Here is a 25,419-nt window from a genome sequence, read left to right as displayed (position 1 = left end):
GATTGAGAAACCACTATTCCATTTGTTTGTGATAGAAATATACACACACAGTAGCATATTCCTCCTAATTCTACCACTGTTCCGTCAGCCCTTCCCTACTGGCCTTTTTTTAAAAAAAATTAACACCCAGAGGTCATATAAATATAAAATTGCTAGTCCCCTTTGTCTTTTAACATGTGGTAAGCATTTTCTGTGTTGTCTAAGACTAAAATAACTATATAGCCTTCCTTTTTGGGAACGTGTTATGATCTATTCAACCATTTCCCCCATTTTTTGGACATCTAAGTTACAAGTGAAAAAAGGAAGCAAAATTTAAAATAAATATATGATTTCAATGGTGTGATAACAGTTTACATAGAAAGTGCATTCGTAGGAAAATATGGGTGGTTTCTACTTTGTGTGTTACTTTTATAATCAGAGAGAGAAAGAGAGAGGGTGCAGGTCAGTCTCTTTGGGCTAGCTGTGCCTTTGCAGCACACTGTCCTCTCTAAAGTGACCGTCTACCCTTCTCCTTCCACGGAGAAGAGCCCCACCCTGGCAGCTGGTGTTGGGACAGAAGCCTGCTTCCTGCCCTGGTTTCACTTACCCTCCAGGGATGGGCCACTCCTCCCATGCTCCTGGGATCAGGCAGAAGCCTGCCAAGGTCAGGCGTGTACCAAGGACGAGTGACGGGGCTGTAACCAGCAGGAGGGTCATATGCCCAATCTCCAGGGGGCAGCCCAGCTCAGGTCCGAGCAGTTGAGGCCTTGAGGGTGTGGGTTTGGCACTAATGGATCTTTTGAATTCTAGAGGGACGGGCCGGCCCCGTGGCTTAGCAGTTAAGTGCTCACACTCCGCTGCTGGCGGCCGGGGTTCGGATCCCGGGCGCGCACTGATGCACCGCTTCTCTGGCCATGCTGAGGCTGCGTCCCACATACAGCAACTAGAAGGATGTGCAGCTATGACATACAACTATCTACTGGGGCTTTGGGGGGAAAATAAATAAATAAATAAAAATTATGAATTCTAGAGGGAAAGAGCAAGATATCACAAGGGTTTTTTTTGTTTTTTGCAGGGGAAGATTCACCCTAAGCTAACATCTGTTGCCAATCTTCCTCCTTTTTTTTTCTTTCCTTCCCCCTTCCCCCTGCAAGCCCCAGTACGTAGCTCTGGACAGTTGTAAGTTCTTCTGGTTGTTCTGTGTGAGCCGCCGCCACAGCATGGCTGCTGACAGACGGGTGGTGTGGTTCTGCGCCCGGGAACCGAACCCGGGCCTCCAAAGTGGAGTGCACAGAACTTTAACTGCTAGGCCATCAGGGCTGGCTCAAGATATCTCAAGTGTTAATGTAAAAGATTCCCAACTTTTTATTGTTAGTGGCTAATTCAACTTTAAAAATAGAACTCTGGGCACACCACACCACAGGTATAGACAGAACGGGTCCACAGTCATATTTAGACAACTAAGCGATCATTTGTAGGGAAGGAGACTGTTGACCACGACAGGAAAGGGGGGCAGCAAGGAGTGGTGGAAGGGGGCCGCAGAAAGCCTGAGCGGTGGGGGAGGAGTGCGAGGGGCTATGGGACGAATGTGTGACTCCTCTACCTCTCGGTTGTGTACTCAGGGTTATTGACGCCATAGCCCCAGCCCCAAGCCCACTGGGCCTTATCTGCCACCTGATTCTCTTCCTGCACATCCCTCTTCATTCCCTTTCCACGGAGGAGACCCCTCAGAGGAGGGCTCTGCCCAGATCTCTCGAAGTGTGGGACTTCCCCGAGGACCGCCTCCTGCAGAGCAGGCTCTTCCTCCTCCCATTGGCCTCCCTGCAGTAATGGTGAAAAACCAGCTGCTTTCTTCAGAGGCCGTCCTGGCTAGACGCTGTTTCCAGCACCCTCTCTCGTTCATGTAACGTCTCTATGGACCGACCTCAGGATCCGTCAAAGAAGGGTCCCTTCAGTCATGAAAATTGACCAGCCCCACCCTGGAGAAGGAGCTGACTTGGACCTGAAGCAGTGGGTTTTGGAGACAGAACCACAGTAAATAAGCCAGCTAAGGCAGCAGCTGAGGGGAGTCAGCAGACAGTGACTGGCTTTCCTTTGTGTCCGGAGGTGCTGGGAAAGCTTTGGCAACTTTTAAGAAAAAGAGCACTTTCGTGTCTTTTCTTGCGCTGAGACTGTCTTCTCTAAAAGAGATTCTGGGCACAGCAGGTCTGTTACTCTTATGTTCTGGGCACAGTAGGCTAGAAGGACTCACTGAACTCGGCATATAATTATACTCACAGCTCAGGTTTATCCCAGTGATCTAAGGATACATAGCCAGATGGTAAGGGGGAAAGACCCGGGCAGAATCTAGAGGAATCCCTGTGAGGCTGCCTTATGCTCTCTCCTGTTCATGAGGGGCACAGAGCGCACGCTCCCCCAGCAAGGAAAATGCAGCCACACGTATGTCATGTTTCCACCCAGGGAAACCAGTTAGAGACACGGTGCTGGGAGATAAGTCTTGGACATCCTTCTGTGTGGACACAGGTAGTTCTCCTACAGGAAGATGCAAACCGCAGCATAGCTGACAGTGACCCACTATTCAGTGCCCAGCCCTGTGCTGCGTTCCCCACCGTGTTACCCTTCATTCTTGCCTCAACCCAACCATGTAGGGAGTTCAGTTTATTCCTCCTTTAACAGGTGCGGTAACTGAGGCCAAGGAGAATCCGCTGGTATATCTAGGCAGTGGGACTCTGGAGAACCCACAGTAAGAGGAAAAAGCCAAGACAGATGCTGGCCCAAATCCTGTCCTCAGCAGGGCTGGCTCCCCAGGTGGGCGAGTGAAAATGCTGATCCCCGTGGGAATCACAGTGGGCAGCATCAGCCCAGGAAAGAGCTGGAATGCAGGCTCTGCCTCCAAACAAGTTCCTTCCTCTTCCTGCTGAGATTTAGACCATTCACCCTAATTGGCCATCTTCCTAAAGTCTAGAACAGTGGTTCTCAAAGCATGGTTCCCCCACAGGCAGCATCTGCATGACCTGAGGGAACATTAGAAATGCAAATTATCGGGTCCCACCCTAGAACTCCTGAGTTGGAAACTGGCGATGGTGGCCCTGTGATCCTCAGAGAGTCTGACACAAGGTCAAGCTCGCAGACCTCTGCTCTGTCTGGAATGTGAGACCTGCGGCTTCTCCCCTTGTGGCCCGTGCTCAGCAGCAGGTAGCGTATCACAGGCTCTTTTCACGTCAGTCATCAGATGAACCAGCAGTAGGTGCTCAATAAATGCTGCCAATAATTCCTCAAACAAACATTTCCTACATGCCGCCGTGTGCCAGGGTCTTTGCATGGGGCCCCTGCTCCTGCACACTAGAGGTCGGGCCCGGTGGGGAGACCGGTAAGGAAAGAAGCCCCACATAGTTAGGAAATGGTGGGAATCCTCCCAAAATCCAAGTTCCCAGACACCAGCCAGGGGCAGTCTTGCAGACAAGCCCTTTCAGAGATAGCACTCTCGGGCCTGCCATGCAAACTGTATTTACAGAAACTTCCCCAAGCAGGGCTCAGACTCCAAAGCTAGCTACGCCAGGATGGAGGCGGGAAAACAACAGGAGTTTCCCAAGAGCTTGAGGAGCAGTGGTAGGGCTTCGAGTGAGGGTCTGAGGTGTAGCTCCCTCTGCGTGGTGACAGAATCTGTCTTCTCTTTTTGCCCTCTCCAGTGTGGGGCTGCCTTCCAGGAGGATGACGTCATCGTGCTCAATGGCGCCAAGGAGGATGTGGAAGTGCTGAAGAGCAGGATGGAGGGGAGACGGCTGAAAGCGAAGCTGGGAAAGGTAACGGCTGTCCTTGTGTCTGTCCCCGACCTTCCCGGAGTCTGGAGGGAAAGGAAGCTCTCCAGGTCCTACCCAGCCTCTTCCTCGGCCCCAGAGCCAGTTGCAAACCATCAGGCTGCGTTGCTGGTGGCTGCTTCGGGGTTTGCAGCGGTTGAGGCGGTTTTTACAACCTAGAAGCGTCTGGGCTCTGGAAAGATTCCCGTCGCAGCCTGGCCGCATCCTCACTCTAATGGGCATGGTGTTTCTGCTGTTTGGTGCTCAGCCCCTTCACCAGTGAAGTGGGGGTAGTGACAGCAGCTGTGCAGCCTGGGGGTTGTCAGGAGGGTTAAAAAGATCATGCCCGTGAGGGCTGCACAGAGCCCAGCCCGAGTGAGTCCGCTGGAAAGGCAGCCACCACAATTGCTGCGTGTTCCTGATTTTATTTATTTACTTAATTTTTTTCTAGTGAGGAAGATTAGCCCTGAGCTAACATCCGATGCCAATCCTCCTCTTTTTGCTGAGGAAGACTGGCCCTGGGCTAACATCTGTGCCTGTCTTCCTCCACTTTATATGGGACGCTGCCACAGCATGGCTTGACAAGCGGTGCGTCCGTGCGCGCCCGGGATCCAAACCTGTGAACCCCGGGCCGCCAAAGCGGAGCGCGTGCACTTAACTGCTACGCCACTGGACCAGCCCCTACATGTCCCTGATTTTAAAAGAGTACATATGCGGTGTTCATAACTTGAAAACAAAGGAAAAGTGGAAAGTCACCGTCACCCCAGCACATCTGAAGAGCCCAGGCTGCCCAGATGAGTGTCCCAGGAGTCACCTGGAGGTCTGGGTGGCCCAGGAGCCTGCCTTTGGCATCCACTCCTGGGGAATGCGGAGGCAGCCCCTCCAAGCACTTCGAGTAGCAAGGAACCAAGCAGCCTTCCCACAAACGGGAGCTGCCTCCCCGGCCTTCCTGAGCCCTCCCACGGGGCAGTCTGGTTATGAGTGGTGCCTTGGCTTCCTGAAGGGAGGCCAGTGAGACATGCTGATGCCTAGGCAGATGTCAGATGTGAAGGCTTTGTTCTGTGGCCCTAGGTTTATAATCACATTCCGTAAGCAGTAGAATCGTTGCTAAATGATCTGACCTAACAAGCAAGCTCAAAACAGTTTATCAGCTAAGAAATCATTCAGTGTGCCATCGATTCAGATCCAGCAGTAAATTATTATTTCTTAAGTATTTACGGGTGATAGCTATGTAATGCAGATCTTTTGTGAATGGCAAATTTTTCATTCTTTAAAAAAAAATTTAGGTTCAGGGTAAAAGTGGGAGAAACTTTATGTGATCAGAACTAAGGCAGGGCCGGCCCTGTGGCTTGGTGGTTAAGTGCACGCGCTGCGATGCTGGTGGCCCGGGTTCGGATCCCGGGTGCGCATCGAGGCACCACTTCTCCATTCATCCTGAGGCCGAGTCCCGCACACAGCAACTAGAAGGATGTGCAGCTACGACATACAACTATCCACTGGGGCTTTGGGGGGAAAAAATAAAATAAATAAAATCTTTAAAAAAAAAAGAACTAAGGCAAAAGAATGCTTAAAGTAGGGCCAGCCCGTGGCTTAGCGGTTAAGTGCGCGCGCTCCACTACTCGCGGCCCAGGTTCGGATCCCAGGCGCGCACCAACACACCGCTTCTCCGGCCACGCTGAGGCCGCGTCCCACATACAGCAACTGGAAGGATGTGCAGCTATGACGTACAGCTATCTACTGGGGCTTTGGGGGAATAAATAAATAAATAAAATTATAAAAAAGAATGCTTGAAGTGTTAGAAAATGAGCTTCATTATCTTGATGACATAAAATTGTGAAAAAAATAGCCTGCCTCTATGTGGCATACATTTGCCAGTGATGTGATGATTAGAGATTCTTCAGAGTTTCTTTCTTTAATCATAATCGAGGAAAGGGGGGGATCATATCCCCCTGGAATCACACGTAGTTCACAGTCGTGAGGCTTAAAAAGCTGATGCTTGAGGCTGTGGTAGCAGCGTTGTTATTGTGTATGGACCCAGGATCCTCAGAGAGAGCCAAATCCACGTGCACTTCCTCCTCCTGTCGTTTTATTTAGGTAGAAAATAATGTGTGGGGCCGGCCCCGTGGCTTAGCGGTTAAGTGCGTGCGCTCCACTGCTGGCGGCCGGGGTTCGGATCCCGGGCGCGCACCAACGCACCGCTGCTCCGGCCATGCTGAGGCTGCGTCCCACATACAGCAACTAGAAGGATGTGCAGCTATGACATACAACTATCTACTGGGGCTTTGGGGGAAAAAAAGGAGGAGGATTGGCAATAGATGTTAGCTCAGGGCCGGGGCCGGTCTTCCTCAGCAAAAAAAAAAAAAAGAAAGAAAGAAAAAAAGAAAATAATGTATGTAAATGGTTCTGTAGTACAAGAAATTGTGCCCAAACTTTGTAATCAAATGCCAATAGAAGTGTTCTGTGAAGCAGTGTTATAAGATGTTAATACAGCGTGCTTGAGAACTATTTAAAGAGCCACTTGGTCATTTAAGGGGCAAGTTCAGGTTTAAAAGGGAATATATATAAATGCATTTATTCTAGGTCAGTTTTCTATATTACTATGATTTCATTACAATATGAGCAAAAAAGAGAAAGTAAAAAGCTTGAGATAATTTTGACAAAGAACAGTGACCGGAAAGGACCTGCTTGTTCTTCATGCTACCATTGATCCAGCTCAGTTTTTAAAAAGCACAAAAATATTTTAAAGGAAGCTCCTGGAGATGTTCATACGGTCGTTAACCGTTTACTTCAGTGGGTTGTCTCCTCTGTCCCAGGCTTCCTGCCCGGTTGTGCAAAGCCCAGTGGAACTAACATTCTCCTCTCCGAAGAATGCTCCCCGGAGCTCCTGGGAATGCCTCTTAGATACTGCTACCAGGGTACCAAAATATTTCCCAAATATCCCCGCAGCTGGGAACAGGACAGAGCATTTCCCCCCTCGCTCCTTACTGCCCCTGCTTTTCACATAACCTCAGCTGTGAACACAGGGCTTCAAAGTCAACAGTTGTCTCTGTTTTTAAAGGACTAGGTATTACCCTTTCAGATTTGAATGCATGCCTTGCATGTGCGAAATGAACGGAAGTTTTTATGTTTTATACAAGCGTTATAATCACATTGCATGTATCTATTACAAGTTCAAGGCCACTGCTGGAGAAATTTTTTTCCCTGTTTTCTAGAGATGGGAGCCTTCTGAAATAATTAGGCTGGTATCTTCAGTGCCACCTTTTGGAGACTTAGGAAAATGGCATTTTTAAAGTAAATTGAATGAACGTGCTGTAGTCCTATTTGTCTGTTCTGTGATTGAATCAGTTCTGACACAGCTGTGTGATTTTAGAATGGTTAGTTTTATTTCTTAAATTTTTACTGACCGATGTAACTGTTATGAGTGACATAATTCTAGTTCCTAAAAATCTAACAGGAATAATCCAGAGTTTAGGAGCATTGGCTGAAGTGTCCTTTAGTATAGGCCTCAAAGCCTTATAGTTAAATAAACAAATATCAAAGCAGTTTGACAACTTTGAAAAAATCTTACTGGAATGGATAAGATTCAGAACATGTATATGCTGGCTGGACTCTGTGTACCCATTATACTTTATTATTTGTTTAACTGCTCCTTTGTGTACAGGAGTCACCACGAACATTGATGTTATCACTGTAATCTGTCATCTTTATTTAAAATTTTTGAGAACGTGATTTTTTGGAATATGAATATAAAACTGCACTGATCTCTACAGATATATTCTTGTGTGAGGCAAAGTGCATAACTGGAAACATGCAGAGGATCAAGGTTTAGGGTTGATGGAGTGTCAGCATTGTCGTCAGAATGAGTCCCTGCCTGATGTGAACCACATCGGCCTGTCAGTGGGGCTCCCGGGATGGCGGTCGGGGGGGGGCAGCCACACTGACACTGAAATAGAGCGAGTCCAGGCACGTCTCCAGCTTCCTCTTTCTTTTTACAGAAAGCAAAGAAACCCAAGGCGGCAGAGTCTGTCTCAAAACTAGATGTCAGTGAAGGTAAGACACTAAAAGAGGTCCTAGGGCTGTTACCTAAATAAGTTCATGCTTTTGTTTTTGTTTTGCTTACTTTGTTGTTTTTACAGAATCTCCAGGGCCATCAATGATTAAGACGGGGAAGCCTGAAGAAACGAGCTGTGATTCTAGAGAGAAGAAAACCAACTCTGCTCCCAAAAGTGCAGGTGAATCCTGTTGAGATGATAGTGAGCTGTTTAGAAAACTGGAACCCAGGTGGTTACGTCACAGTTTTATTGGTGTGAATGAGAAAACTCAGGCTCGTCTTGAGTCTTGTCTCTAAATTGTTCGTTTAGTTCTCTGGGGTGGGGGGACAACTAAGAAACGGTTAATATGCCCAGAGCAGGAGCCCAGTCAGGACTGGAGGAGTCTGGGCACAGACGCTAATTGTTCAGTTTTCCCGTTGAGTCTGCACTTGGTGCCAGGCCGGCGAGGCTGCACTGAGAACTGGACTCGGACAGACCACTGAGACCGATTAGTGGACTAGGGCTCAGGGTTTTTTTGGGTTTTTTTGTGTTTTTTTTGTGAGGAAGATCAGCCCTGAGCTAACATCCATGCTAATCCTCCTCTTTTTGCTGAGGAGGACCAGCTCTGAGCTAACATCTATTGCCAATCCTCCTCCTTTTTTTTTTTTCCCCCCAGCTCTGAGCTAACATCTATTGCCAATCCTCCTCCTTTTTTTTTTTTCCCCCCAAAGCCCCAGTAGATAGTTGTATGTCTTAGCTGCACATCCTTCTAGTTGCTGCATGTGGGACACGCCTCAGCATGGCCGGAGAAGCGGTGCGTCGGTGCGCGCCCGGGATCCGACCCCGGGCCGCCAGTAGCAGAGTGCGCACTTAACCGCTAAGCCATGGGGCCGTCCCCGAGTCTCGGGGTGTTGAGCAGGAATGTCCCTGATCCCTTTAGGCTGGGGTTTTCTGTATACCACACGTGGCACTCAGAGCCAGCCTTCTCACCACCTGCCTCTTGGCCAAGTGTCAAAGAGCCATTTGGCATACAGTCCAGAATTCAGTGCATTTCTCTTGAAACTCACTGCCCTTAACTCAAAGAAAGTTGTATTTGTTTCACAAAAACACAGAGTCATTAGTAAAAGAACGTGTGATCTTGTGTTGTAAATAGCATCCACAGTGATTAATGGGTTCCAGTCCCCGCTCTACACAGTAGCTGCCTGGCCTGGGGTAGGTCCCTGGGCCTCCTGGTGCCTCCATTTCCGTCCCTGTAAAACAGGCTGATGGCACCTCCCTTGGGACGGTGATCTCATTTACCTCATCCACAGAGCTGGGACCCGTGCCAAGCACATCTCAAGTAGTTAGTGTGATTTTAAATGATAGATTTAAGTGTAGCTTCGTCTGTTTTTAGGAGTTGGTGATTGAGATGCTGTATTTCAACATTGATCCCTGGAAAGTATGAGGAAAATTCTTGGATTAACAGACTTGCTTTTTTGTCTTTTGAGAATGTGGTATTTGGAATGATCTTTAGCCCCAGGCTTAAAGTTGTTGGCTTTTCGTTTTTCCAGCGACAAATGGAACCTCTTCTGGAAAGGTCGGGAAGGCTCCGTGTGGAGCCGTGAAGAGGTCCATCGCCGACAGCAAAGAATCTGAAGCTTACAAGTCTCTCTTCACGACTCACAGCTCCGCCAAGCGCTCCAAGGAGGAGTCGGCCCACTGGGTCACCCACACGTCCTACTGCTTCTGAAACCCACGCGGGCTCGGCTCGGTTTCCGTGTAGACAGGCGGTGTGGGCCCTGCTAGATCTCTGTTTGCACGGTGTCATCAAGTCGTCCTCCCAGACCTCGGCGCCAGCCTGCGCTCTGCCTGGGAGGGGTGGTGGGGGACTCGCAGAGGGGCCGTGCTGGGCCCCTCCCGCGGCCCCTCCCCCACAGGCTCACGCTCATTTCCACCTGCATTTGCTCTTCTTGCCACGGCCCAGAGGCTGTGTTGGCTGCACTTTTTATGTTTGAAATAATTCAAGACTCCAGATTCCTCTTGGGTGTGTGGTCGGCTCTTTTTGACTAAAATTCTAATGGTTTTGCCACCAACAGGAAATTAAATAGGCCAAGTGAAACTGAACTTCAGAGAGGAGGAGTTGCAAATGCTTTCTGCCTGCAGGGCTGTTGAGGGAGCGTCTGCAGCAGCGGGCAGCCGGGCCTGTGGGTCCAGTGCTATGGGAGGTTTTCTTGTTTTATCGTTTTGAAGGTAGAGGAGATTTAGTTGGGTACCTTATGATTTGGTAAAAAAAATAAAGCAAGTCTGAAGTCTGCCTTTTCTCTCATCTGTTTTTTTTTCTTTCTTCTATCTTCTACTAATGTTTTGGTAAAAAAATTGCAGCCATTGCATTGATAACAGTAGGAGTAATCCCATGTCATATGAATTCCACTTTTCTCTCAGCAGAAGATAGAAAGGGGACTTGTACATAACATCGATGTGTTTTATTTATCCGTAAAGTGTGAAGTCAATAATTAATGAAACTTGCCTGTGAGACCGATAATTAAGAACCAGTGATGTCCAGGTCTCAACACTGCATCCTGGAGGCGGTTATATTGCTGAGATGATTGGCTGGTTATTTCTCCCAGATCCAGGACACTGGTTTCCATCCAAAAGCAGGGAAAGAACCTGGGGGAGGAATGTCAGATGGTGGGAAGCAGCAGGTAGGGTCACGTCAGAAGCTTGGGAGGGAGGATTCTGGGGAGGGGGCTAGAGTTGAAACCAGCCTGCCCTGTCCCTGTGTTCTCAGCCTCAGCATGCTGGGAGGATGGGCGCTGAGGTTGTTTTGACATTGTGAATGTAGAAGCAATTTAATCAGAAGTATATTAATGTCAATGAATTTTTGTTGTGGACTTTTCCAGAACAAACCTGAATTAGCCATTTTCTTTCCCTGGTCAATTTTCTATATAGCCCAGTTAAACCATTTTCTTTTCCTTCCTTCCTTCCTTCCTTCCTTCCTCCCTTCCTTCCTTCCTTCCTTCCTTCCTCCCTTCCTTCCTTCCTCCCTCCCTCCCTCCCTTCCCTCCTTCCCTCCCTTCCCTCCTTCCCTCCCTCCCCCCCCTTCCCTTCCTTTCTTTTTTGAGGAAGATGGGCCTTGAGCTAACGTCTGTTGCCAGTCCTCCTCCTTTTTTCCTTCTTTTCTCCCCAAAGCCCCAGTAGATAGCAGTATGTCACAGTTGCACACTGTTCTAGTCGCTCTATGTGGGACGCCCCCTCAGCATGGCTTGACGAGCAGTGCGTAGGTCCATGTCTAGGATCCGAACTGGTGAGCCGCAGGCCTCCGAAGCAGAGTGTGCAAACTTAACCGATACACTACCAGGCCACTCCCTAAACCATTTTCTAGTTGTTGCTTTTTTCCTTTTGTTAAAATATTTTCATAACAATTAGTACCTTTTTTATCCAGTTAAAATTATTTATTTCAATGAGTTTCCTTTTTTAATTTTACAAAGAAAACTTGATTCATCAATCCTTTTAGTCAAATGTTACTAATTACACCTTCAGCCATCCTGAGGCGTTTTTTGTTATTTTAATAGCCGTTATTTCTACCAACTTCAATTCTTCTAATTTTGGCCTTAGTCAGTTTCATTTTACATTGGTTATTTTGACCATGTCGAGTTTTTTCCTGTGACCCAGTCACAATGTCCTCAGCATCTCAACAGCCCTGCTTCCCGTCAAGGTCACATCCATACTCCCACCCCACCCCGCCCTCTTCCTGCTCCTGCGTGTCAGGCTGATGCCCCACCCCATCTCTATCACCACGTGCCTCCGGTCTCTGAAATACTCGGCAGCCTCCCTCTCAAGCCTTTTCCCACTGAGAGAGGCCTTCATCCCTGGAGAGAAGGGCTGGCTTTGGAGAGTCCTTCCAGCCTTTAACATTTAGCAAGGCGTAGTGTCCTCAGAGGCCCGAGGGGCAACACTCTGCTTGAGGGGAGAACAGTGTCTGCTCTGGGTGCCCCCAGGCCTGGCGTGACGCCTGATACACAGAGGGCAGGAGAGCAAGGTGGTCATGGCTAACAGCATTGTTGAGAGTGCTCCCCTGAAGAGGGAAGCACTGATGGGCTTCTTCCCATGGGACTCAGCAGCCCAAGGAAAGGAGCTGGTGACCACTGTCCTATTACTGAGCACAAACACAAGTCTGTTACCTGATGCACAGGAGTGCTAATTAACTGAAACGTCAGGCTTGTGGCAAGGTAAGAGGTTTATTATTGAAAGGCAACCAGATGAGGAGATGGGAGTTGAAACTCAACTCCACCTCCCTGAAAGGAAAAAGGGAGGGGTTTTTATCTGGGTTGGGGGCGGGGGGAGCATGTGGCCTTGCTGGCTGGTGTCTTCAGCTTCTGCTTGGTCTTGAAGACTGAATGTCTTTTTTTTCCCTTGGCCATCTGGACTTTTCTTGTTAGTTTTCATCTTCAGCCCGCGTTGGGCCTTATGAAGCTGAATCACCTTTCTTCTTAATGTCTGGACCTTGACTTCCTGGGAAAGACAGCTCACTCATGCACTAGGGAGGGATAGAAAGACCTGGTTAGATTTAAACAACAGTTGATTATGCTGGGTATGCACAGCTGCAGTTAGCAAAAAAAAAAAAATTTTCTCTTCTTCTAGCCCAGGGAAGATTTAACCCACTCGTTCTTGGTTTCAGTCCTGTCTTACAGGCGAGATGGCGAGGCTAGAGCAGTTAGGCGACTTGCACATGCGCTCGCAGCTCACGCGTCAGGTCTGTCTCTCCCGTGAATACCTGCCGAGTGAATAAATCAGTGGCAGCTGTGGAAGCCATCCACAGAAGCACTGTTTGGGGTGGTTGACTTAAAACGCAGGGTACGTACAGACCTGGGGGCACCTCAGAATACTCTGCAGTTGTCACTCAGAGCAACAGGAACGCCTTTCCCACAAGAGCTCTGGGAGGCTGATCAGGAAACACTGGGACAGAGTCGAGATTTCAAGGATGAGCCCCCTGAAGGCCACAGGGCACGCCCCCTAGCCCTCGGCCGTGGGTGTCAGGTATCAACTCAGGATGAATGGATTGATTTAACTGCCCAATTTTAAAAATTTTTTGTTAAGCTATGATTGATATGTAACACTGTATTCGTTTCAGGTGGACGACATCATGATTCGGTACTTGTATGTGTTGTGAAATGATCACCACAGTAAGTCTAGTTACAACAGCCCTATTTTCTCATCAACGCTTTGGCCTTGCCTCTCCGCCAGCCCTGCCCCGACGGTCTCCTACAGGACCCTCCCAGCCCACCGTGAGCTGTGCACGTGCGGGAGCAGTCTGTGCGCACAGCCCCACGCTCCGCCTTCCCCTTGTGCTGTCAAAGTCTTACGAAACTTCCTTGTCGCTGCCCAGAGCTCAGCACAGTTGGTGGCACAGTGAAGGTCCCAGGGGACCCTTGATCATATTCAGCAGAATGTTTTCTTTCTGGGGAGTAAGTCTGTGAATCAGGGGACCCAGGGGAACAAGTACGAGCCTTGTGTTCCGTTAACTGGGATTTCTTTGTTTCATGTCATTTATAGAAACGGATGGTTTCAAATACACGGGCAAGTGAGCCCTGGTTGTATTCCCGCATCGGCCTCAGCTGTCATACAGGCTTCTCACCTCGGGGTCTTCACCCACCTTGACATCAGCCCCCTCCCCATTTTACCAGCCAACTCCTGATCATCCCTCAGACTCTCCCCGAATGTCTCTCAAGAAAGCCTTCCACATAAACTAACCTAGACCAGTCCCCTGTTCTATTCCCTTAAAACTCTGTTCTTATTACAATTTTAATTAAATAAATTATCCTCTTAATTAACACAGGATATCACACTCAGGTAAGGTCACTCAGTGTGTGAGGTGATAGGGAGTGGTGGGGACTGTGGAGAGAATGTGACCACCTAGAGGGGCAGTTCCTACTCAGCTCCAGCAGAGAGTGGCTCAGTGTTATCAGATCTTCCATACTTTCAAAGGAAGCCGGAAATCTGGGCTTTTTAAGTGAAGTCCCCCCCAACATTTAAATATGGGTGCAGACATAATTATTTTTAGAAACAATGTAGGCCATAAAACATCAATCAATGGCTCCTACTTTGTAGCCTCTGGTTTGTTTTTTTTTGTGAGGACGATCAGCCCTGAGCTATCATCCATGCCAATCCTCCTCTTTTTGCTGAGGAAGATTGGCCCTGAGCTAACATCCATGCCCATCTTCCTCCACTTTATGTGGGACACTGCCACAGCATGTCCGGACAAGCAGTGCGTTGGTGCACGCCCGGGATCCGAACCCAGGCCGCCAGCAGCCCAGCGCACACGCGCTTAACTGCTAAGCCACGGGGCCAGCCGTAGCCTATGGTTTAATCTTTCTTTCCCACTCAGCTCTCAGCTCCACAGGAGCACATGCTGTGTCTGCTCTGCATTCAACAAACGAAAAACAGAAATAGACTCTGGCCTCTCCCAATGGAGCACCAGGGGCAGAAAGTCTCTTTAATTGCTCACTGACAGTTTCTCCATCTCCCTTTAAGTGCTACTCCCCTGCGACCGCTTCGAGCCTCATCATCCTCTACCCTGAAGTCATCACAATGGCCAGAGCTGCTTCTGGCTCGGGCCTCTGTGACATCACCAGCAGCCCAGCCCTATGTACCCAGTCTCCAGGTGCGAGAGCAAACAAACCCACCATGTGCGACTCCCTCCCACATCTCTGCTCACCATGTGGATGCTGAAATGGTTCCTGTTCTTGCCTCTGTGCCTCTCCTGCGGCTATGCCTTTATGTTTTCTTCTTTGAGAGATAAAGTCAGAGAACCCCAGGGGAAGGTGCCTTGCGGAGGGCACTTCCGGATAAGGCAGAATCTGCCAGAGCATGCCCAAGGCTGGCTTGGGAGCAAATGGCTCTGGCTTTTTTTTGTTATTGTGATGTATATGATCCTGAAGCTTCGAGGAGACAGCGAGAAGAGTAAGGTAAAGAGGGCTCTGTGGTTTACAGCACCCTGATTCCATCTCAGAAATCTCAGACTCGGACAAACGGGTGTTCTGCTCATTGTAGGCAGGACCATTAAGTATAACGGATTAGGGTGCAAGATACCCACCTCGTGTTCCTGGGAAACACTGGCAAATTCATTTCCTGACATATCCTTAGGGAAGACAGTCGTCCCCACAGAGGTTGGTACTCGCGGTTGAAAACCACCTTGTGTTTATTGGGTGAATAAAACTTTGGCTCAATAGTTATCCTGTTAAATGAGTTTTCTTTCAAATTGAGAATAGATTCAAGAACTTGGTGTGTTCAGCTCAAAATTATTCACAGAGCCAGATTCACTGACCCTGATTTTGATTTCCCTAGCATTTGACTTATTATAAGTTGCTGAACTGAATGGAAATGGTATCATTATCCAAAGTAAAGGAAAAGATCTGTCATAAAGGGATAGCGGTATAAAGTAAGAGCTCTTCCCTAAGTGGCTCAACAACTCTCAGAGGGGAAAAGGAGAGAAATATGGCAGCGTCTTCTGTCCTGACAGACCCAATGCGTCATGATACTGTGTCCAAACTGACTAGAGCAGGGCTTGGCAAATCTATTCTGTGAAGGGCCAGACAGTAGATATTTTCAGCTTTGCAGCCCATACAGTCTCTGTTGCAACTACTCAACTGTGCCGTTGTAGCATGGGAGCAGCCACAGACAACATGCAAACGAATGAGCACGGGTGCGTTCCAATAAAACTTTATTTACAAAAACAGACGGTGGGCCAGATTTGGCCAGAGTTTGCCAATCCCTGGAGTAGAGCAATGCTAGAACCATCTTCTCTTAGATGAGCCCAAATGTCTTGGAACTGAGTCAAAATCAGCAAAGTCAACTGTTATTCACCCTTAATATCTTTCTTGGCAGGAGCAGAACCCTCCCGGCCTTCGAGGCTGTCTATTTCGCTCTCCACTAAAGAAAAATCAAAATGCTCCCCCCTACAAAGACTATGCGTTCAATACCCTAACCCAGCTCGAGATGGACCTTGTGAAATTTATGTCCAAGGTGCGGAATCTGAAAATCATCATGGCAACGAGCAGTAACCTCAAGATTCAGAACTCAGTGGCGCCTGCAGACCCACAGAATCATGTTACAATATATGAAGTATGGGGCGAAGGAGAGTCCGAATGAACGGATTTGTGCATCAAAATAGGAAAGAAAAAGTCGAGTGTTGACAAGCCATGTGCAAACTAATAAAACTAGTCTGAAGAAAAGAATTCTCAAATTTGAGACATTTTGCCTTTCTTTCTCTTTTTTTAAACTTGAAAAAATAAATGTGAGACCAGTGGCCACAGCAGTTGTTGTTTTGTTTTTATCTTTCTCAGTTCCTCTCGAGCTATGTGTGGTGAGAAGGGCATCGGCAGTGACACAGTAGCGTAGGGTGACATTCTTGGCCATGGTGTCATGGCCCTTGTAGGATAAGGCTTAGTAAATTTGGGGTAAGATGCTGATATCCTTGTCATCGTAGCTATCTTTATAGTAGCTATTTGTACAAACGATGGAACCAATTGTTATCTTTATGATTTATTATGTGACAAAGGACAACTTTCGTTAGAGGTTTAAAATGAGAAAATGATTGAATTAGAAGGAGTGTGTGTGTGTGTGTGTGTGTGTGTCAGGGGGATGGTGGATTCTAGAATCATTTGATGTTCTTACCACCAGAAAAGTCGTCTTCTTCATGCCGTCTCATAGATTCCACGTATTGACTTTTTCTTCTACCAGATTAGCAGTTACATATGTCTAATTGGATTAAGAAAAATGGAAAATCAGTTCATATTTTCAATGTAATTTGGATACAGATGAGCTAACCAGGGGTTCCCAAATTAGTTGATAAGAATGTTCTTTATAATACTTACTAAAAGTATGGATATTTTGGCATGTTAGTGTGGTTAATGGAAACTACACTGACCCAAGGCTTACTGACCCAAAGTAAGGCTTACACTTACCCAAATTAGTTTACTGACCCCTAATCTAGGCCAGCGTGACAATTTTATAGACGTACAAGTACAGGTCTGGAAAGAGAAGTTAGCTGTGGGGGACCGTGGAAATTCCCTTATTTCCACTTCAGTCCAAGTTAATGTGTGCCTGCATCTCCATCGCCTTCCTGCCCAGCCACAAAAGTTAATTCCCACCATTTGAGCAAAATCTTCAGAATCGGTCCCACATTTGTGTAGGATTAGACCTCAGATGCCCATCTCTTCTCCTCTTGTCACTCTCTTTTTGAAATGTGGTCCCTGAACGCTTTTTGTGGTAACTACAACTTTCGGGACAGGAAAAAGCTGAAGGAGCCAAGATTAGTCCTTTGTGCCTTCTGTGCTCTGACTGAGTCTATTCCAGCACAGGGGACTGTGTGAGTTATTCTCACAGCACACTCTGAAGAAATACAGATAAGGAAAAATATTTTGGTTTTAACCTGTGGTCTCGGTACGGGGCAGATTTTAGATTACAATGGAAATAATCTAAAAGGCTGGGGGTCACCAAACCCTGGCTCACGGGCCGAGTCCAGCTGCTGCCTGTTCTTGTACAGTCTGTGAGCTAATAACAGTTTCTATATTCTCACTTTTATTTATTTATTTCTTTTGTGAGGAAGATCAGCCCTGAGCTAACATCCATGCCAATCCTCCTCTTTTTGCTGAGGAAGACTGGCCCTGGGCTAACATCTGTGCCCATCTTCCTCCACTTTATATGGGACGCCGCCACAGCATGGCTCGACAAGCAGTGCGTCGGTGCGAGGCCGGGATCCGAACCGGGGAACCCCAGGCCGCCGCAGCGGAGCGTGTGCACTTAACCGCTTGCGCCACCGGATCGGCCCCAGTTTTTATATTTTTAAATGGTTGAAAAAATCAAAAGATGAATAATATTTTATGACATGAAAATTACATGAAATTCAAATTCTAGTTCCATAAATTTTATTGTAACACAGCCACACCCATTCATTTATATACTGTCTGTGGCTGCTTTTGTACCCAAGGGCGGAGCTGAATTATTGCACAGAAACCATATGGCCCACAAAACTGAAAATATTTACTAACCAGCCCTTTACAGGAAAAGTTTGCTAACCCCTAGTTTATGCTAATCTTATTTATATGTTACTAACCAAGAAAAGTATTCATTAGGAGCAGATGTATTCAGCTGTAATCTTCACAAACATCCCATATTTGTCCGATAGGCAAAAATGAAACTTTATAAATCGTATTTTTTTGTAGTTCTGTCCAGGTCACTATTAACCGAGGATGGGGATCCAAAGAAAGAGCAAAACATCAGAATTACTTATGGCAAGTTGACGGAGGACAGGAATTAGAACAAAATCTACTGTGTGTTTGGATTTAGCAATTCCCATAAAATAGTGTCCCCCAGCGTTGGCCCAGCCTAACACAGAGCTTTGCAAACCACAGTTTTGCCTAGAAAATAGTATTTCTTCGATCCAGTCCATTTCATGCAATAATTTCACGCAAAATTGCATTAGATGTACATTTAGGAGGCAGAGCTTAACAAAGCTACTCAATTCTGCTGTTACAACATAAACTCAAATTGTATTGTTACCGCGCTCCGTTGTTTAAAAAGACCAGTTGTCAGGCAAGTTGTAACTACTGGATCGCTGTGGTTCTTCCTACCTGACGTATTCATCAGAGGAGGCTCACTCAGGTGGTTAGAATTCACTTCCTTGAGGCTGTAAGACTCATGACCATTTGCTTCTTCACAGCCAGCAAGGAGATTAAGACACTGGAGCGAGTCTGCTCCCAGAGTCTCACGTCGTGTAAGGACATCAGAGTGACGTCCCATCACTTCTGCCAGGTTCCACTGGGTAGAAACAAGTCACTTCGGGGGGATTACACCGGGGTGTGAACAGCAGGAATGAAACCCAAGGCAGACCCAGCTGCAAAGAGAGAGGCTGTCCCAGCATGTGAGGTTTGGGGGGACTTCATGGTGACGCTAATGAAGGCGCTTGAGGACAGTTGACTCTGCAAGGCCTTTTTCGTATACCTGGGCGTGGGTGGTGGGCACAATTCTAGGATGACCCCCAGTGGCACACAGCCGTGTCCAATCTCTCCCTTGAGTGTGGACGGGAGCTGTGACTATGATGGAATAGCCGCTCTGGTGATCACATTGTGTGTTATGAAGCTCCCTCATAGCCGAGAGACACTCCACGTGGCAAGGACGTGAGGCAGCCTCTAGGACCGGAGAGTGGTCCCCGGCCAACAGCTAGGAAAAACCAGGGACCTCAGTCATCCGACTGCAAGGAGATGGGTTCCACCAGCAAGCCTGGACCCCAGCCCCAGCAGACACCTTCGTTTCAGCCTGGGGAGACCCTGAGCAGAGGAGCCTGCCCACCCATCCGTGTGCTCCAGACCCATGGAAACTGTGAGGTAATAGACGCGTGTTGTTTTAAACCACCGAGTTTGTGGTAATTTATTACACAGCAATAGAAAATGAATACAGCATGCATACACACACCAACACACAAAATCTTTCCCTGTGCTCTTTGTGATGCCTCGGATGACATGTCCCCCTTCTCTCTGACCTAGTCACCTGGCCTCTGAGCCGGGGAAATAGGACAAGGGGACGTCGGCAGAGGGTCAAGAATAGGAAGGTCTTGTTTCTCGAAACTAGAGCGCACAAACTGTCGGCTCAGGGACCATACCTCCCCCGACTCGGCCATCTTTGTTTGGCCCACAGTCATTTTTTTTAACTTTTTACTTTGAACTAATTATAGACTCACAGGAAGTTGCGAAGGTGGTACAGAGACTCTCCCTGCACCCTTGGCCCGGTTTCCCCCAGTGGTTACATCTTCGTAACTGTAAGGCAGTAGCAAACCCGGGAAACTGATGTTGGAACAGCGTGTGTGAAGAGCCCCCGTGTGGGTTCGTGTAACCACCCCCGCAGCCAAGACACAGGACCATCCACCACGGGAGAGCCACCTCACGCTGCCCCTCACCACACAGACACCGCCTCCCCGACCCATCCCCTGCAACCACCAACGGCTTCCATCTCGGTGATTTTGTCGTGTTGAGAACGTCGTCTGAACGGAAGCACACGTGTGTGGCTTGGGGCTTCGCTGTCTTCACTCAGCGTGACGTTAGCCCTTGGGATCCACCCAAGAGGTTTCATGAGCCAACACCTTGTGCTGCCTTTGCTGAGTTCGTTTAATCATCCACGTGTGGAGGGACGTGTGGTCGTTTTCGGGTTTGGGCCGTTACTAACAGAGCCGCTTCGGAGAGTCCTGTGCAGGTTTTGGGTGGACATACATTGTCATCTCTCGGGGATAAACACCCAGGAGTACGATTGCTGGGTCACGTGGGAAGTGCAGGTTTTGGCCCCCTGTAATTTTTTAAACTTTGAATCAGTGGCTGACATTTTACAATGAGATTCCATGTTCTATTCTAGTGAGGGAGACACCGTAAACCGAGAAGTCCCTATAATATACCAATAGACGTAATTGGAGATGCATCGCTCCTCCGCTCACAGCCCCTGTGCTTCCCCCATCCCTACAGCAGCACCCAGGAGGCCACCTCGCTGGCTCACACGCCCCGGGGGTTCCCATCCCCTCCTAGCCCTTTGACCTTCTCCTTCCAGCTGCACCAGGCCAAGCCCATTTCTGCCTCAGGGCCTTTGCACGTGGCCTCTCTCCCTGGGGTAAGTGTTTCCTCCAGATGTCACACTGCTGGCTGCTATGCTTGTCATTCTGGTCTTTGCTTAGAGGTCACCTCCTCAGAGAGGCCTTCCCTGACCACCAGCTAAAGGAGCCCCTCCCCTGCCACTCCCACCACATCGCCCCGCTTTATTTAACTTTCTTCCTAGCTCCATCCCTGGGTGACATGATGCTTTTTGTTGACCTGTTTCCCGTTTGTCCCTTCTCCCCTGGAATGTAAGCTCCATGAGGATGGGGACGGTGTCTGCTGTGGTTATTGCAATGTCCTCAGCGTCTGGAACAGAGCCTGGGACATGGTGGGGACTTGACAGAGATTTTTAAAAACCTTCTATTTGGAACTCATTTCAGACTTACAGAGAAGCTGCGACAATTGCACAGGGTTCCCAAGTACACTGCAGCCGGCTTCCCCCAACGCTGGCCTCTTACGCAACCATAGAAGAATCATGAAAACGAAAGAACGTAATATTGGTACAATACTGTGAATTGGCTAACTCAAATTCCCTTTCATTAATGAAATTCATTCCATCAACTTCCTCTTTCCGTTCTAGGATCCAAGCCAGCGTCCCACGTTGCATTTAGTCACCTGTCCTTACCTCCTCCAATGTGGATGTTCCACAGGCTGTCCTGTCCTGTCCTGTCCTGGCTTTCAGGACCTTGACACTTTGGAAGAATCGTGATCAACTGTTTTGTAGAACGTCCCTCCGTGTGGGTTGAATGACGTTTTCTCGTGATGAGAATGAGGTTATGCATTCCTGGCAAGAAGGCCAGAGAAGTGATGTCGTGTCCTTCTCGGGGCACCACATTGAGGGGTCCGTGTTGTGCATACGCCGCACCACTGTTGATGTTGACCTTCACCACTTGATCAGGGTGGAGTCTGGGCTCCTGCACTGGCAGGTCGACACATCTTAGAGGGCACTCTGAGACCATCCAAGTCCTGCCCCTTCTCAAACCTTCACCCACTCATTTAAGCGTCCATCAGCGGGTCTTGTCTGCAACAGTTATGTCGGTGGTGTTGGCGTTTTGGCTGATAGTGGTTTTGATTTTCCTCTTTCCTTCTACATTTATTAATTGGAGTTCTACTCTAAGGAAGAGCTGTCCTTTCTCTCCCGTTCATTTGATTATGTATCTATATCAGTATGGACTCATAAATATTTATTTTATTGTATTAAAATCCAATACTTTTGTTATTTATTTTCTTGCTCAGATTATTCCAGCTCCTTCAAGTTGGCTCCTGTGTACTTTGCACAAGACCACGGCCCCTTTTGAACAATTTTTTTCTTTCTGGCAACCCAAGGTGTTCCAGGATCATCTTGTTTATTCCCTGCCTCAGCCCTGGAATCAACCACTTCTCCAAAGAGCCTGGTTCCTATATTGGAGAATGGGGCTTAGCATTGGAGATGTGCTCGTCTGTACCGTCTGCCATTGCTCCCAGGCCCTCTCAGCAGAAAGACCTAGGAAATATGTGTGTGTGTATTACACTCCCCCACCACGTCCATAATTCCACATCTGTATCAATATGGCAAATACCGTGCCTTCATCTGGTCCCTCTGATCCCAGCCCAACACCTCAGGTTTACTCTAGCCATCCTTCTGCCCCTGATTATTAGCTTTTCTCCAACAGTGAGAAACCTAGCTTTCATGATCTATGTTTACTGATTTGTCCAATTGTAGTACACACAGAAAGTAGGTTAGAGTTTCTAACTCAGACCCCACGACGAGCACATTTACTAACCAGGTTACAGCATTCGCGACAGTTCCTTCATCTTCAGGCTGCAGCATCCAGTGCAGACGGTCTCCCCAAGTTCCTTGAGTGAGCCCTTCTCCTCTCAGTGTGGGGGTGTCTGTCTTCCATTTCAGGTTCCCCGCATACTGGTTGGTTTTAATTGTCGGTTTGCTTTTCGAGTATGTGACGCTGTGTGACATGTCACGATGGCTCTGCGAGTCAAAGACTTACCCGCAGAACTGCCGCTCTTTCCTCTTCCCCGCTACCCGGATCCCCTTCCCTCCAGCTCTTCCCCTCGAGGCCCTGGACGTAATCAGCCTCTTTGTTTCTGCTTTATCCTTCCTGTCGTTCTTTTGCCCAAATGAACAGATGTGTATTTCCTATACCCCTCTTTCTCATGTGAAGGATGGTAGGCTATCGCTATTCCTCGGGGCTTTGCTGTTTCCCACTTAACAGAACGTCCTGGAAATCACTGCACATCGGCTCGTGGAGGTCTTCCTCATTCTTTCCTCCGGCTGCAGAGCACTCTGCTGTGTGGATGTACCACAGTCTGTTCAACCGCTCTCTTATGTGTGGACATTCACGTGGTTTCAAAGTTTGAAATGACAAATAGTAGTGTAGCTGAGGCGGAGTCAAGATGGCGGCGTAGGCAGACTCTGAACTCACCTCCTCCCGTGGACACAGCCAATTTACAACTACTCGTGGAAAAATTACCCCTGAGACAGAACTGAAAACTGGATAAGAGGAACTCCTGCAACAACGGACAATCCTAACTGGGGTAGAAGAGGCAGAGACTCCCTTCCGGAGAGGAAAAACGCCGCCTTCACAAGCCGCCAGCTTCACGGCCGCCGGGAGCAGCTCACAGGTACGCAGCCTCCCTGGAGGCGCGGGGCCCTGAGCCTGGGAGCGCCCTCGCTGGGGGCATTTTGTGGACCCAGCACAATTGAGACCAGCAGCATAATATCTGACTTTGCTGCTACTAAAGCATTGGGTAGCACCCCCAGAAAACCCGGTTCACAAAGAAACTAAAACTGGCTCTTAAAGGGCCCAGCACAAACTCACCCGTTCCAGAAAGCATCCTAAAATCACCAGAAAGAAAGGTGCACAGTGCTTGGAGACAAGCGACTCAGCTAATAGGCCCTGAGTGGATCTCGGTGAGGGGTGAGACCTCTCCAGGGACTGGGACATTGGCGGCGGCCATTGTTGTCGCCTGGTGAGAGCGTGCTGACACACACGCCATTGGAGTTCTCCCTGAGACCTGCTAGCCCAGGGTCTGCTCCACCCGCTAGAGCACCGATTTAATCCAGCTCAGCCAGGGCAGGCAGCCCACCCTAGAGACTAGCCCCACCCAACAACAAGCCCTCAGGCAACGTGTGGGCCTGCATAGATTGGTGACTGGATTCTCTGCAGCCTGGCAACTGAGCTGACTTGAGCGGGGCAGGGTGTGCACAAGGAGCGGGTGGAGAGTGTGGGGCGGTGGCAGAGTGGGTGGGGCTCCCGCCGGAGAGACTGGGTCCACTTGGGGAGGTCGGGGCGCTCACACGGGGCAGGACTGTGTTGACTGTGTGTGTGGACCTGTGGGCGGCAGGGCTTCTCAGCCACAGAAGACTTGCACTTCTCAAAGACCCACATAGGAGGTTTGCTCCACCTTCCAAAACCTGAAACAATTGGGTGCTCCTGTGCCTGAGGCCAGCCCCACCCAGCTGCAATCCTCAGAGAGCGGACAAGAGACCTAATAGGTTAGAGGCTTACAGCAATTGTAAGGCCCTGAGCCTAACAACCTGGGGGGGGGGGGGCTACTCACTTAAAAGAAATACTGCAACACAAATGTGGTATTAGAACTTGCAGCCAACTGTGCTGGGGCTCCCCACAGCTGATAAAGAGACTGAAGGGCCCACAACAACTACAAGCAGCTGAGCATTACAACAGCTGGCCAGGAGCATAACTCAGCCTCCCTGGGCGCCCACAGGGAGAGCAAACAGGCCACAGCAGAAGGATACACGTAGCCCACATAGGGGTCACCCCTGGAACATTGAGAACTGAGGGAAGCACACTGGAAGCCTCCTAAGCCATCACTTACATAAGGTCACCTATCCAAGAGCAGGAGACTTAGCTGACCTACCTAATACGTAGACACAAGCACAGGGAAAGAGGCAAAATGAAGAGGCAAAAGAATACATTCCAAGTAAGGGAACAGGACAAAACCCCAGAAAAGGAACTTAGTGAAACAGAAATGAGCAACCTACCCGACAGAGAGTTCAAACTAAGAGTGTTAAGGATGCTCACTGATCTGGGGAGAAGAATAGATGGACTCAGTGAGAATGTCAACAAAGAAATGGAAGATATAAAAAGAACCAATCAGAAATGAAGAATACAATACTGGAAATGAAAAACTCATTAGAGGGACTCAAAAACAGAGTAGAGGATACAGAAGAACGGATCTGTGAGCTGGAAGAAAGACTAGAAGAAATTACCCAAGGTGAACAGGTAAAAGAGAAAAGAATTAAAAAGAGTGAGGACAGTCTAAGGGACCTCTGGGACAACATCAAGCGCACTAACATCCGTGTTATAGGTGTCCCGGAAGGAGAAGAGCGAGACAAGGGGGCAGAGAATCTATTTCAAGAAATAATAGATGAAAACTTCCCTAACCTAAGGAAGGAAACAGACATCCAGGTACAGGAGGCACAGAGAGCCCCAAACAAGATAAACCCAAAGAGGCCCACATCAAGACACATCATAATCAAAATGTCCAGAATTAAAGATAAAGAGAGAATCCTAAAAGCCGCAAGAGAATGTCAAGTTACATACAAAGGAAACCCCATAAGGCTATCAGCTGACTTCTCAGCAGAAACCTTACAGGCTAGAAGAGAATGGCATGATATATTTAAAGTGCTAAAAGGAAAAAACTTACAGCCAAGAATACTCTACCCAGCAAGGTTATCGTTCAAAATGGAAGGAGAGATCAAAATTTTCCCAGATAAGCAAAAATTAAAGGAGTTTGTCACCAAGAAACCAGTGTTACAAGAAATGTTAAAGGGACTGATTTAAGGGGAAAAGAGAAGACCACAAATAGGAAAAATTATCTATTTCCACGATCAGAACGTAATGGATACAAATGCACAAAAAGAGGTTGGATATGATATCAAAAACATAAAAGGAGGGAGGAGGGTAGTTAAAGAGTACAGCTTTCAGACAGAGGTCAAACTAAAGTGACCATCAATTCTGTATAGAAGAAGTAAGGAAC

General features: G+C 48.2%; 2 protein-coding genes and 1 long non-coding RNA gene across 3 annotated transcripts in view; 2 read left to right on the top strand and 1 right to left on the bottom strand.

The window, feature by feature from the left end:
- RTF2 (replication termination factor 2) overlaps positions 1-10,100 on the top strand; it is a 41,999-nt gene extending 31,899 nt beyond the window's left edge. Inside the window, exons 6-9 of the mRNA XM_087445097.1 lie at positions 3,669-3,782; positions 7,772-7,826; positions 7,913-8,008; positions 9,358-10,100. Coding sequence (XP_087301223.1) covers positions 3,669-3,782; positions 7,772-7,826; positions 7,913-8,008; positions 9,358-9,536 — 444 coding nt within the window. The 3' untranslated portion in view covers positions 9,537-10,100. The remainder of the gene's footprint in view (positions 1-3,668; positions 3,783-7,771; positions 7,827-7,912; positions 8,009-9,357) is intronic.
- Positions 10,101-12,005: 1,905 nt separating this feature from the next.
- LOC147914181 (uncharacterized) lies at positions 12,006-16,815 on the bottom strand. The gene is made up of 2 exons (XR_015555549.1): positions 16,460-16,815; positions 12,006-12,323 (listed from the first exon to the last, which is right to left on the bottom strand). It is a non-coding gene; the product is annotated as an uncharacterized LOC147914181 (long non-coding RNA).
- LOC101407515 (protein FAM209) lies at positions 14,077-16,089 on the top strand. Its single transcript, XM_004430247.3, has 2 exons — positions 14,077-14,751; positions 15,671-16,089. The coding sequence occupies exons 1-2, from the start codon at positions 14,431-14,433 to the stop codon at positions 15,932-15,934; spliced, it is 585 nt and encodes a 194-aa protein (XP_004430304.2). The 5' UTR covers positions 14,077-14,430; the 3' UTR covers positions 15,935-16,089.
- Positions 16,816-25,419: the final 8,604 nt, after the last annotated feature.

The sequence above is a fragment of the Ceratotherium simum genome, chromosome 21 (genome assembly GCF_057802395.1).
Source record: "Ceratotherium simum simum isolate JZ-2026a chromosome 21, ASM5780239v1, whole genome shotgun sequence".
Taxonomy (NCBI): domain Eukaryota; kingdom Metazoa; phylum Chordata; class Mammalia; order Perissodactyla; family Rhinocerotidae; genus Ceratotherium; species Ceratotherium simum.
The sequence above is the reverse complement of the archived record's forward strand: the minus strand, read 5'-3'. Positions and strand labels throughout refer to the sequence as shown.

Coding starts and splice junctions, on each gene's coding strand:
- LOC101407515 (XM_004430247.3), top strand. CDS start 14,431: ATGTACCCAGTCTCCAGGTGCGAGAGCAAACAAACCCACCATGTGCGA. Junction 14,752..15,670: donor GAGACAGCGAGAAGAGTAAG/GTAAAGAGGGCT, acceptor CTTTCTTGGCAG/GAGCAGAACCCTCCCGGCCT.